Here is a 12305-nt window from a genome sequence, read left to right as displayed (position 1 = left end):
CGTCCCATGGGACAATTCAACCATTCAATTGAACTCATTTCAATAGTTAAAAAATGATGTTCATTTTTGTCATTTACATTTGTTTTGTCCCTCCTCTGGCATCTTTTCACTAATGATTCTATTCCACTATTTCTCTGATATTCGTGTCTCTCTTGTCCCACGGCAAGGAGGAAGGGAGGGAGGGAGGGAGGAGATGATAATAAGAGTGAGGGAGGGTCTCAGGGAAGTCCACAGGTGCCCCTGACATGAGAGACGTTGAGCTGGCCACTCCCACCTCGGCCACGCCCCCCTCGAGGTCAAACACAACCTTGATTCGGCCCTCCATGAAATCGAGTTTGACACCCCTGTCATAGAGCCTCGCAGCTGTTCCGAGTAAAGCTGCCTTCTGCAATTGACCGATGCAGATTATGTCGATGCCGATGGGATTCATTTTAGCAACAGAAATTTTGGACTCATTGTGGTCATAAGTCGAGGACTACCTGTATTTGTGATGGTTGCAGCATCCTGGGGGGGGGGTGTCACCTGAACACCATTGGCGAACTGCCCAACTGGCTTCCGACAAGCCAAAGTCTACGGGGAAAGCGAGATTCGGCTAATGACTGCATTATTCACTTAAGGACCACAGGGATTCGTTCAACCCTGGCAAAAAAAGGTCATAAAGCCAGTCACAAGTCGCCTAACATCCACCTTGGTAAGCACCCCAAATTCTGGTCGTAAGTCAAGGACTACTTATACAGGAAGTCCTCGACATACAGCCATTCATTTAGGGACCGAGCTGGGATGCTGCAACCGTCATAAAGATGAGTCATTGGCCAAGTGTTCAAATTTTGATCACGTGACCATAGGGATGCTGCAATGGTCATAAGTGTGAAGAATGGTCGTAAGTCCCTTTTTCAGTGCCATTGTAGCTTTGAACAGTGACTAAATACTAATAGCACTTAGACTTACATACCGCTTCACCGTGGTTTACAGCCCTCTCTAAATGAGGACCCAGGTTCTTCTCCTATCTGGGTCCTCATTTGACCAACCTGGTAAGGACGGAAAGCTGAGTCAACCTGGAGCCGATCAGGATGGAACTGCTGAACTTCTGGCAGTTGGCAGAATTAGCCTGCAATACTGCGTTCTAACCACTGTGCCACCACGGCTCTAAATGAACTGTTGTAAGACTAGTTGTATTCCAGAAATCTTCAATTGCTACTCTAGTTTTCAGTCTAAAATAGACCTCAATTGACCAATGTCTCAAATTTGTTGAGCTCCTTAGATTTTCTCCCCAGTCCTGGCAACTTCTGTGGCTCTTCCAACTGTGAATCACAAATTCTTCCTTTCCTCCTCCTCCTTTGTTTTTCCTGGCAGCACATTAATCCCTGGATTGAATCTCCCAAGAGACACGAGAGAGAGAGGGCCATCAAGAGCATCAGACACCTCCTGAAGTTCGTTTCTGAAAACGTCAATTTCGACGTAAGTCACCGTTTGGGATGCGCAGTGAGATGTTTTCAAAGAAAGGAAGAAAAAGAAGAAAGTCCAGCTGCCTTTTGGAAAAAGCATCTTTGGGATGTGACCAGGAGGATAGAAGGAGTCCCGCTTGATGAAGGGGTTGGAGGAGAAAACCTCCACAGTCCCTTCCAGCAATTGAGGTTCTGGGATTCTAAGGTTCTAAGATTCTGTGATTCAAAGATTCAAAGATTCAGAGATTCAGAGATTCAAAGATTGTATGATTTAGAAATTCAAAGATTCTAGGATTCTAAGATTCTATTATTCAAAGATTCTAGGATTCACTGATTTTATGAATCTATGACTGATTCTAGTCTTCTAAGATTCAAATATTGGATAATTCTAAAATTCTAAGATTTTATGTTTCTAAGATTCTGTGATTCTAGAATTCTAAAAGGTAGGATTCTAGGATTCTGTGGTGCTATGGTTCCTATGCTCTGATTTCAGTTGGCTGAAACCTTCATGAGCCCCCCTTCTCATCTTTCCCCTCCTTTTTGCTTCCTTTCATTAGCCCACAGGTGACTTTTCTTTGCTGGGACAGCTGGTGGCTTTGCTGGGCCTGCACGTTGGCGACACCAGCAAAGAAGTTGGCCAGACGTCCGCAGAGGCCGCCTACCACCTCCACCACCTCATCATGAGCAAAATGGGTGAGAAAGTTGGACTCCAAGGGCTGCCAGGAGCCCAGGGATGCGCACTGCCCAGGAGAGCACTGGGTGGCACAGCTTGTGGCGTGACCAAGACCCCGGTCGTTTGCCTGGGCAGAGATGCCTGGAATTGGCCGTTGGTATTGGCACCTCTCAGGGCCAGGGGTCATTTGAAGACTGAGTTTCTCACGTTAAGTGGATCCGTTAGGCCAGTGGTCGGCAAACTCATTAGTCAACAGAGCCAAATATCAACAGTACAACGATTGAAATTTCTTTGGAGAGCCAAATCGGTTAAACTTAAACTAGATAGGTAGGTACATTGTTATTAACTTAATTAGGGTACTCCTAAACTGGCCTTTGCTAAGAACGTCCTCAATCTGATGGAGGTACGTTCGCTGAGGTCGACCCCTTCCATCTCTCCCATCCACACTCGTCCTGTATACTTCTTTCGTCTATCTCCTTTTGTTCATCCTCTTTATATGTCCAAACCATCTCCTCGACACTACATCTTCTTTCACTCCACAACGTTCCCTAAAATTAACTTAATAAACTTTACTTAAAGTTTTAAGTCTTAGTTAAACTATAGGTACGTTGAATAAAACTTGATCTCATACTTAATAACGATATTATTTATTGATAAAATTAAATTTCTTACAATTGACCTTACAATATCCATAAAATTAAATCATGACAATGACTGACAAACACTAATGTGAACAATGGCCTTGCATCTCCTTGGAAAGTTTGAGTAAGTCAGGTTTGTATGTTGTTTTTAATTTTAGGCACGATTCCAGGTTCTCATCAATAAGACAACTTCTCAATTTACTCTTGATAAGGTTCATGCTTGAAAATGATTGTTCGCATAACTATGTAGACCCGAATAAGGAAAAAACAGCAAACGCTATTTTTTTCAGTTGATGATATGAGTCAGGAATACTATTCCGGGTGTTAAAAATCATCATATCTTCCTTCTCCGGGTCTTTCAAAGCAGACCACTTGTGCTGTGAACTAAGTTCACATTTATTTTTCTCCAATATTTCTGTATCAGCACAAAGACGTTCAAATTTCGAGCTCCACAATTCTTTGTTTTTGAAATCCAGCAATTGCATTTCAAAGTTGCCAATGTCAATATTAAAGGGAGAAACATTTAATTCTGTTACAGTAGCATTAAGAGGCTTTTTAACAAAGGCTAACGTCGCTTTGCTGTTTCTGAATTCCTGAAACCTGTTGAGAAAAGCTTCCCTCATATTTAAAAGTGTTGTTTTGAAATAGCAAATGTCAATATCAGAATTATTTTCTTGGCGATGTTTCAACAGGCTTGGAAAGTGAATTGAAGTTTCTCTTTCAAAATCTTGAGCAAAAAGAGATCATTGGTTTTCGACTGAAATAACTTCTTCTAACATCGAAAAAATGGTGTTTCCTTTCCCCTGTAGTTTACGATTAAGCTGATTCAGATGAGACGTAATGTCTACCATGAAATAAAATTTTTGGATCCACTGATCGTTCGTTAGTTCTGGATAGCGAATCCCCTTCTCAAGGAGAAATGCTTTAATTTCTGTTAATAAGGAAGCGAAACGTTTCAAAACGTTTCCTCTTGATAACCAACGTACCTTGTTATGCAGCAGAAGATCGGCGTACTCGCTCTCCATTTCAACTAAAAATCCTTTAAATTGGCGATGATTAAGAGGTTTAGTTATCATGGAGTTGATAATCTTAATCACCAATTCCATAACTTTGCAAATTTCTTCTGGAAATGTCTGAGCACAAAGCGCTTCTTGATGAATGATGCAATGGTAAGTAAGTACCTCGTGATTAATTTTTTCTTTCAAAATAGCAACAAACCCGTTTCTTACGCCGGTCATACTTTTCGCCCCGTCTGTTGAAATTGAGACAATTTTATCGAGTGGAATATGATGTTTTTCAATGTACTCAATTACAGCATTGCCATGTCCTCTCCACGTGTTTGACCTTTGAGTGGCAATAATCCTAAAATTTCTTCTTTAGGACCTGTAGATGAAATAAATCGTACAAAAAGTGAAACTTGAGCTGTATCATTTATGTCACAAGACTCGTCAACTGCTATTGATAAAGCTGAAACCAATTTAAGATCTTCGACTTGCTGGTTGGTTATATTCGAAGACATTTTGACTGTTCTGTCTTTCACTGTTTTAGCAGACAATGGTAACTCTTTAATTTTTTTTAGAATATCGGCTTTGTTCTTAAAATCCCGAAATAGCTCTTCGGATGCATTTATAAAACAACTTTTTATGTATTCGCCGTCTGTATATGGTTTTCCTCTCTTAGCAATCTTTTGACTAACCACAAAACTTGCAATATTAACATTGTTGGAAGATTGAATCCAGTAATTAAATACAGAACTTGATTTTTCTTGACTCTTCTGAAGTTCCTCAACTGCTTTCTTCCTTGCATCACCGACAGGATATTTACTACTGAATGGGACGTGTTTAGTTTTAAAGTGTCTCTCCAAATTTGATTTCTTGTTATGCACCAATTTTTCCTGACAAATAAGACAGGTCGGAAGGCCATTTAAGTTTTGAACAAACGCGAAAGTCTCGGTCCATTCAACTTTAAATTCATGGTTTTCGTCTTCCGTTTTTCTTTGCTTCTTCTTTGTAGCCATGTCAAACAGGGCACCTAAAAAAATGTTTCATTTTATAATAATAAAGCCACCAACACAAAATAATTACAATTCTTAAATTGATGACAAAAATACCTGTAGGATTTGCAGCTGGTTGGAAAAATACAGGTAACTTTATGCTCCGAGTAGTTACTTTTGTCACCCGCGCGTGATTGGCGGATGCGACTAGCACTAACCACTGCACAAGGAGATTGCTGACTGACTGGCTGACTCAACTCATGCATGAATCGCGTGCGCCTCTCCCACGCTGCGTATCCCATGGCCCACCTGCGCCGCGTCTCCCGTCTCCCGTCTCTCGCCTGCAAGACACCCCCACTTCTTCTAATGCCACTTCTTCAGAATAGACTCGCCCAGGCCGAAAACCGACTTCTGCGCATGGGCCACGAAGTTTCAATCACAGTGTGCGTGCGCGCCCGCAGGTGGTATTTTGTGGAAGAGCCACACTCAAGGGGCCAAAGAGCCGCATGTGGCTCGCGAGCTGCAGTTTGCCGACCACAGAGTTAGGCTAGGCATCTGCCACCAGCCAGCCTGGGCTTGTGAGTCTTGGCACATGGATTGGGTCTTAGCGTGTTTTGCAAAGCCACCTTTTAGTCATTGGATGGCTGCATGTATTGCAGGGAGCCAGAAAACGGGTTAACCAAGTTACGGGTTGAGTGGGCATTGTTAAGGAAAGAGCTAAAGAGGGTTTATAATTGCAATACATTATTTGTTAATTTTATAGTTTCAACCCCATTTTACGTGTCTTCTAATTTTTAATTGGGAGCCGTCCACAATCGGTTGAAAGACAGGCACTTATATCAATGGTTTACCTAAAGAAAAGGATCGGTTAAATTTGGCTAGTTAAAAGCTTAACCCAGTGGCAACTTTAAGCCATGTGGATTTCAATGCCCAGAATTCCCCAGGCAGCACACAATCAATTCACAACCTAATGCTTCATTTGCACATCAGACCAAGGTAGTCTGGGTTAAATCCGGTTAGATTCATTCATTCGTTTGTTCATTCGTTTGTTGGTTCATTCCTTCATTCCTTCATTTATGTAATTTGTCTCTTATGTAGCCCTATATTTCCCCTCCATTTACAGTCCCATCTATTGTGTTAACCTAGAAAAGGGGTTACAGGTAGTCCTTGACTTACAACAATTCATTTAGTGACCATTCAAAGTTTAACCGGCACTGAAAAAAAGTGACTTGTGATTGTCGGTCACACTTACGACCGTTGCAGCATCCCCATGCTCACGGGATCAAAATCTGGACACTTGGCCACTGACTCCGATTTATGACGGTCGCAGTGTCCCAGCGTCATGTGATCCCTTTTGTGACCTTCTGCCAAACAAAGTCAATGGGGAAGACGGATTCACTTAACAACCGGGTTGCTAACTTAACTGCTGCGGCAATTCACTTAACCACGTTGGCAAGAAAAAAAATCGCAACCTGAGGCAAAACTCGCTTCATAACTGTCTTGCTTAGGACTCAGTTGTGGCCGTAAGTCGAGGACTGCCTGTAATTGGACCACTAAAGAGGTCATTGTACCTGTTTCGTTCCTGATCAGTGAGATAAGAGAAAGGAGGGGGGCAGAGAAAGAGGGAGCGAGTGGGGAGGAGGAGGACTGGTGTCTCTGAGCTTTGTTGTTTTCTTGTGAAGGTTTCATGACCCAACTAGGTAACGAGAAAACCACCGAGCCCAGAGAGCACCAGGGACCCCTCAGGTCAGCCCTGAGCTACAGATCTTCTCTTCTGTTGGAACGACTAAACCGGCCGTCAGACGAAGGATGTTCAGAAGTTCCGAATGCCAAAATCTGACCTTCTCTTGTTTTCCTCCCTCCAAAGCCAAAGAAATGGATGAGAAACCTAGAAACAAGAAGGGGAAGGTCGTCACTTGGCTGAGGGAAGACTTCTCCTTTTCGGGCCCAACAATATTTTATAATAACATCTCCAAAATGGCTACGGTACGTTTTCGTTCAGCATTTTGCCTGGCTTCTTATTGACCTTCCTTTTTCTCCTCCTCTTGACCTGGAGATACTCAAAAAAGTCAATATCACAGTGGGGACGGCAGGCTCCAAAGGCCGGAGGGTGGATATCCATCCCCCACAATGTCTAGGAGCAGGCGATCTCGGCTGCCATGTTGGCTTCTTTCACCCACATCCTAATATCACGTGGTGGATGTCATGGAATACGGCCTGCCTCTCTACATGGGGTGCTGTCCCCAGATACGGGTCAAAGTCTCTGGCTTGTCAAAACCCTGATGCATCTCTTCATGGTCTCCTTTTCTTCTTTCCGATAGGCCTTTGGCGAGCATCTGAGCCCGTCTCAAATAAACGACCTGATCTTAAAAGCCCTGGCAGCTCTGACACACCTGGACAAAAACATTTCACACACTGCGGGACTCCTGCTCAATTCGTTCTTGGAAGAATGTGGGATGGACATGGAGGAGGTAAGAAAATGGCACGGTTTGGAGCAAAAGGGATAGAGGAGATTTTGTAGAAAAGAAAGATGAGAATGGGTGAGACCTTGTTGACTTGGTGACAACACTTCAGCTGGATTTAAGAAGGCTAGGGTTGGATGGAGACCACCAGGTAATCTTAGGGCTGTTGAGAAAGTTGGTCATCCCTTGGATTTCTCTTTTGCCATAGCTGCCCATGATCCTCAAGGAGATCTACCGACGTCTCCCGAAGATCTTGGACCCTGCCACCAAACAACAAACGCTAAAGGCAGTGTGTCACCTGGCGTCCAAACGGGTGAACAAAGTCGTGGATATTCTCCTCGAGTGCTCGGTGGCGTGCGATGGGTAAGAAGAACCTCAAGGAGATGTGCCTCCTGTTTTCTTGTACTCTACAGAGATTCTCAACCATTTGCGATAGGGGTGAATATCTGTAGCTTGGGGTGGGCAGGTCATGTGCTGATTGGGGGGGAGGTTGCATTGGGTTGGTTGAGGGCCAGTGCAGTCGCTAGTTGGCTGTGCAGACGATCTGAATTCTGAGAGCTTCCTAGGCTGGTTGTCTCCACCATCCAGGTCATGATTGTCCCAAAGGTGCTTTTCCAAAAGGCAGCTGGACCTCCTTGGTTTTTTAACTTTCTTGGTCGCCACACTGTAGAAACAATGCAGAGACTCTGAAAGAGTGCAGAGAAGAGCAACGAAGATGATTAGTGAACCGGAGCCTAAAACATATGAAGAAGAGTTGCAGGAATTGGGTCTCTCTAGTTCAATGAAAGGAAGGATTGAGGGGGGACAGGATAGCAGTGTTCTGATATCTGAGGGGCTGCCACAAAGAGGAGGGGGTCAACCTATTTTCCAAACCACCTGAGGGCAGGCAAGAAGCAAAGGATGGAGACGAATCAAAGAGAGAAGCAACCTACAATGTGCAGAACTTTCCTAGCAGTGCAAACAATTAACCAGTGGAACAACTTGCCTCCAGAAGTTGTGGGTGCACCATCACTGGAGGTTTTCAAGAAGAGATTGGACAGCCATTTGTCTGAAATGGGATAAGATTTCCTGCCTGAGAAGCGGTTTGGAGTACAAGACCTCCAAGGCAGGGGTGAAATCCTCTGGTTTGGTCTGGTTCGCCCGAACCGATAGTAATAATTGCTACTGTTTGCCCGAACCGGTAGTAAGAAAAAACGCTTTAAAACGTACGACAATCAGCTGTGCCGGGCAATGTCGGAACCTTTTTGTAATTTCTAATTTCAGCATTTTTTTACTACCAGTCAGCTGTGAGAAAATCAGCTGTGCCTGATTGTCTGTGAGGTTCCTGTTTGTTGCAGGGGCCATTTTGTGTAAAGTCCAGCTGCTTCTGCATTGTATGTGAGTCAGTTGTGTAGCTTTTGTGTTACTTTTGTGTAAAGTGTGATCGTTTGCTTTTGAGCTCTCTGTGATTCAGTGAGGTTCTGCACTGTGTGTGAATCAGTTGTGCAGCCACGCCCACCCGGACACATAACCACCAAGCCACGGCCGCCTGGTCATATGACCACCAAGAAACGGCCACCCGGTCACATGCCCACCAACCAACGCCCACAGAACCGGTTGGGAACATTTTTGAATTTCACCACTGCTCCAAGGTCCCTTCCAACTCGGTCCTTCTGTGAAAAGCACCTTTGGGTTAATTCTGTAGACACACTGCTCCTAGAAACCTCCCCCCCCTTGACCAGTTCTGGGTTCTCTGGCACTTCCGGTGGCGCAGAGGCCCTCCTTTGAATGGCTACTAGACAAACGGTTGCAAGTCGAGAACTACCTGTAGCTATATCTTTTTCCATGCCTTAAAGCAGTTCATTTGGCCATCGGTTCTCTAACCCTTTCTTCCGTTGGGGGGGTTAATCTATCTGGAATGGCCGTCTCTTTGAAAATGGGGAAAGAATCTGATTTTTTTCCCCAATCCATTTTTCCACCTGCACAGAAGTGCCAGGGAACTGTGGAGGGCGCTGGCTGCAGACCCCTATGCTAACCTGAAGATCATGAAGCCCCTCCTCAAAAGGCTTGATGACCACGATCCCAGCACCGAAGCTATTGGGAGGGGAACAAGCAAATCCATCATGCCCATTGCGGTAAGCCCTCAACCGGTGGCTCTCCTTTCCTGAGATCTGCAGGTGGGCCAGGCCTGAGGAAAGGGGGAAGGGGCTGAGCAGAAGAGTCACCCTCGGGGGTCTCCTCATCAGGAGCAGGCATGCCCTGGCTGGAGGGAGGCAGAGGGCAAACTGGTGGGGGCTGAAATCGGAGCAAAATTTGACGTAAGCCCCCCTTCCCCCCAAAGTGCCCCATTGAAAGTAGAGGCATCTGTGGGCTTCCTCACCAGAACAGCTTTGATATTCATCCATCCATCCATTCATCCACCCATTCATCCAGCCAGCCAGCCAGCCAGCTCTATCATCTATCCACCCATCCATCCATCGGTTCATCTATTCATTAATCCATTCATTCATGTATCCGTTCATTGATTTATTCGTTTATTCATACATTCCTCCATTTATTCATTCCTTTATTCATCCAATCATTCATAATTCAATTGATTCCTTTATTCATTTCTTACGTTATTTCTTACAGAAATAACTAAAAAAGAGTTTGATTTAAGAAAATACATGATAGGAACCAACAAAGGCAAACACCCAACGGAGTACTTTGTGTCATATCTTATTTTAAATATTCTTAATCTGTATTTTTATTATGTGTTATATTGTTTTATTACATTGTTGTAAACTTCCCAGTGTCAGATTGCTCAGATGGCCGGTGGAGAAATTTAATAATTAAGACCAATAGATTTGTAGTCCAGGTTTGAACTGTGGGGTCCTTGGTGCTTACTGAGCTTGGTGGTTTTCTTGCAGATGTTTCCCGACCCAACCAGTCTAACCCTACCTCTAAGCCTAACTCTTCCAGCACTGAGGATGTTACCTAGCTGGGTCATGAAACATCTGCCACCAAAAAACACACGCTCAGACAGCACCCAGGGCCCCTCCAAGGACCCCTAAGAGGTGGAGAGTCAAGAGCCCACTTAGGAATGAAGACAAACAGAGAAACGTGAGGTTACCGATCTCTTTGTCCCCAGTTCTGTCTCACTTGTGCTACTCGTTGTCTCCCTTTTGTCCTGTATCTACACCCCACTGGCCTCTCAAAGTCTGGAGGGGGTGTAGAATGGGAGTTTCAGAAGTCCCACTTCTAGCAACCTTTTGCTCCGTGTCTCAGACATGGACATTCCTGGCTCAGCTTTCATGGACATGAGGATTTTTTTCTTTCTCTGGGTACAATGAGAATGTATCTGCCGAACAAAACTCTGCATTGGCGACAAGAAGGGCATCCAGCCAGGAAAGCCTCAGCTCCATTCAGTTGCCCAGACTCCACCCCGCAAGGGATTAGGGGGTCGTTAAAAGAAGAAATAGATGATGATGAGGAATCTAAGTAACCTGATGAGCCCGAGCTGACTCTCCTCTCCTCCTGTTTCTAGGCCACCAATGCGCTCTCCTTCCTCCTCTCGCTTCCTGAGGCAGCAACCATTGTCCAGCATAAGTTCTCCAGCCTGCTCCTGGCGCTCGTGACGCACATCTATTTTCTGCTGGGAGCAGGCAAGAGCGGGTCAGAACAGACCTACCATCTGGGGTAAGGAATCTCCTGGGCCCAATCTGGATCCTTTCTCCATTTCTGCAAAGCTCAGGAAACAGTCGTTAAGTGAACTTTGTCCCATTTTGCAACCTTTCTTGCCAGAGTGGTTAAGTGAATCATTGCACTGGTTAAGTCCCATGGTCGTTAAGTGAATCTGGCTTCCCCGTTGACTTTGCTTGTCAGAAGGTCCCAAAAGGGGATCGCGTGACTCTGAGACACTGCGACCGTCATAAATATGGGTCAGTTGCCGAGAGTCTGAATTCTGACCACATGACCATAGGGATACTGTAACGGTCGGAAGTGCAGGGGGATCAGCTGAATGATTGGCACCAACTCTTCTGCCTTTGTTTCATTTAGCAACGCAGTCAAAGCCGTCAAACACCTCATCTTGCGCACCGGCTATCAGGAGGAGTTCAAGGACTTAGATATGGTTCAATGTTGGGCGATGCTGATGAGTCCTGAAAGTGTGTTTGAAGGCATTTTCCACCTGGTCCGGTAAGAAATTAAAAGTCAAAAGAGCTTGGCTACGAGGGGCAGTGGGTGAGAGAGGGAGGGGAGGCAGAGGGAGAGGAGGAAGAAGAGGAGGCAGAGAGATAGGGGGAAGGGGAGAGAGAGGGAAGGGGAGAGGGGAGAGGGGAGAGGGGAGAGGGAGAGAAAGAGGGAGAGAAAGAGGGAGAGAAAGAGGGAGAGAGACACACAGAAGGCAAAAGTGAGAGAGAGGAAAGATTAGAGGGGAGGAGAGGGAGGGGAGAGGGAGAGGGAGAAAGAGAGAGGGAGGGTGAAAGAGGGAGGGAGGGTGAGAGAGGGAGAGGGAGGGAGAGAGAGAGAGGAAGGGGAGAGGGAGAGAGGGAGGGTGAGAAATTCTCTAAATGGAGTAATTCATTGAGTAATTCATTTATCGATCATTCAGCTCATGATTTCTCTAGCTTGGTGATTTTCTTCTCCCTAACCAGCAGATCTTGTCTGATCTCTCCATATTTATTCTCTTAGGATCTTGTTCAACTACTCGAAACATGAGCTGAAGGTCATGCTCCGACAGGCTGAGACCTACGTGCGCCACCCCGATTTAAGACACAAAACCATTGGGATGGTTTTCTTTTCGGAGGTGAGGAGACCTTGAGATGCACCCCAACCTTCTGGAGCTCAAGGAAAGTTGCCCAGGGTTCAACAGAACTTTATGGTTAGAAACTAGAAGTTGTGGGTTCTCCATCACTGGAGGTCTTGAAGAAGAAACTAGACAGCCATTTGTCTGACATGGTAGAGGTCTCCTGCTTCACCAGGGGTTTGGGCTAGAAGACCTCCAAGGTCTCCTGGTATTCTGTTAATCAGTGGAATGGCTTGCCTCCAGAAGTTGTGGGAGGGAGGGAGGGAGGGAGGGAGGGAGGGAGGAAGGAAGGAAGGAGATTGAGGGAGGGAGGATGGGAGGAAGGG

General features: G+C 45.3%; 1 protein-coding gene across 4 annotated transcripts in view; it reads left to right on the top strand.

Moving 5' to 3' along the window:
- The window catches only part of LOC148111573 (maestro heat-like repeat family member 5), a 41879-nt gene that overhangs the window by 26254 nt on the left and 3320 nt on the right, over positions 1-12305 (top strand). For all 4 annotated transcript variants that reach the window (XM_087880756.1, XM_087880757.1, XM_087880758.1 and 1 more), the window contains 9 exons: positions 1354-1458; positions 2003-2138; positions 6620-6738; positions 7074-7223; positions 7423-7577; positions 9181-9328; positions 10720-10871; positions 11232-11369; positions 11865-11979. In XM_087880756.1, the coding sequence (XP_087736882.1) occupies positions 1354-1458; positions 2003-2138; positions 6620-6738; positions 7074-7223; positions 7423-7577; positions 9181-9328; positions 10720-10871; positions 11232-11369; positions 11865-11979 (1218 nt within the window). The remainder of the gene's footprint in view (positions 1-1353; positions 1459-2002; positions 2139-6619; positions 6739-7073; positions 7224-7422; positions 7578-9180; positions 9329-10719; positions 10872-11231; positions 11370-11864; positions 11980-12305) is intronic.

The sequence above is a fragment of the Pantherophis guttatus genome, chromosome 18, assembly GCF_059756535.1.
Source record: "Pantherophis guttatus breed Tessera chromosome 18, ASM5975653v1, whole genome shotgun sequence".
Classification (NCBI taxonomy): Eukaryota; Metazoa; Chordata; class Lepidosauria; order Squamata; family Colubridae; genus Pantherophis; species Pantherophis guttatus.
The sequence above is the reverse complement of the archived record's forward strand: the minus strand, read 5'-3'. Positions and strand labels throughout refer to the sequence as shown.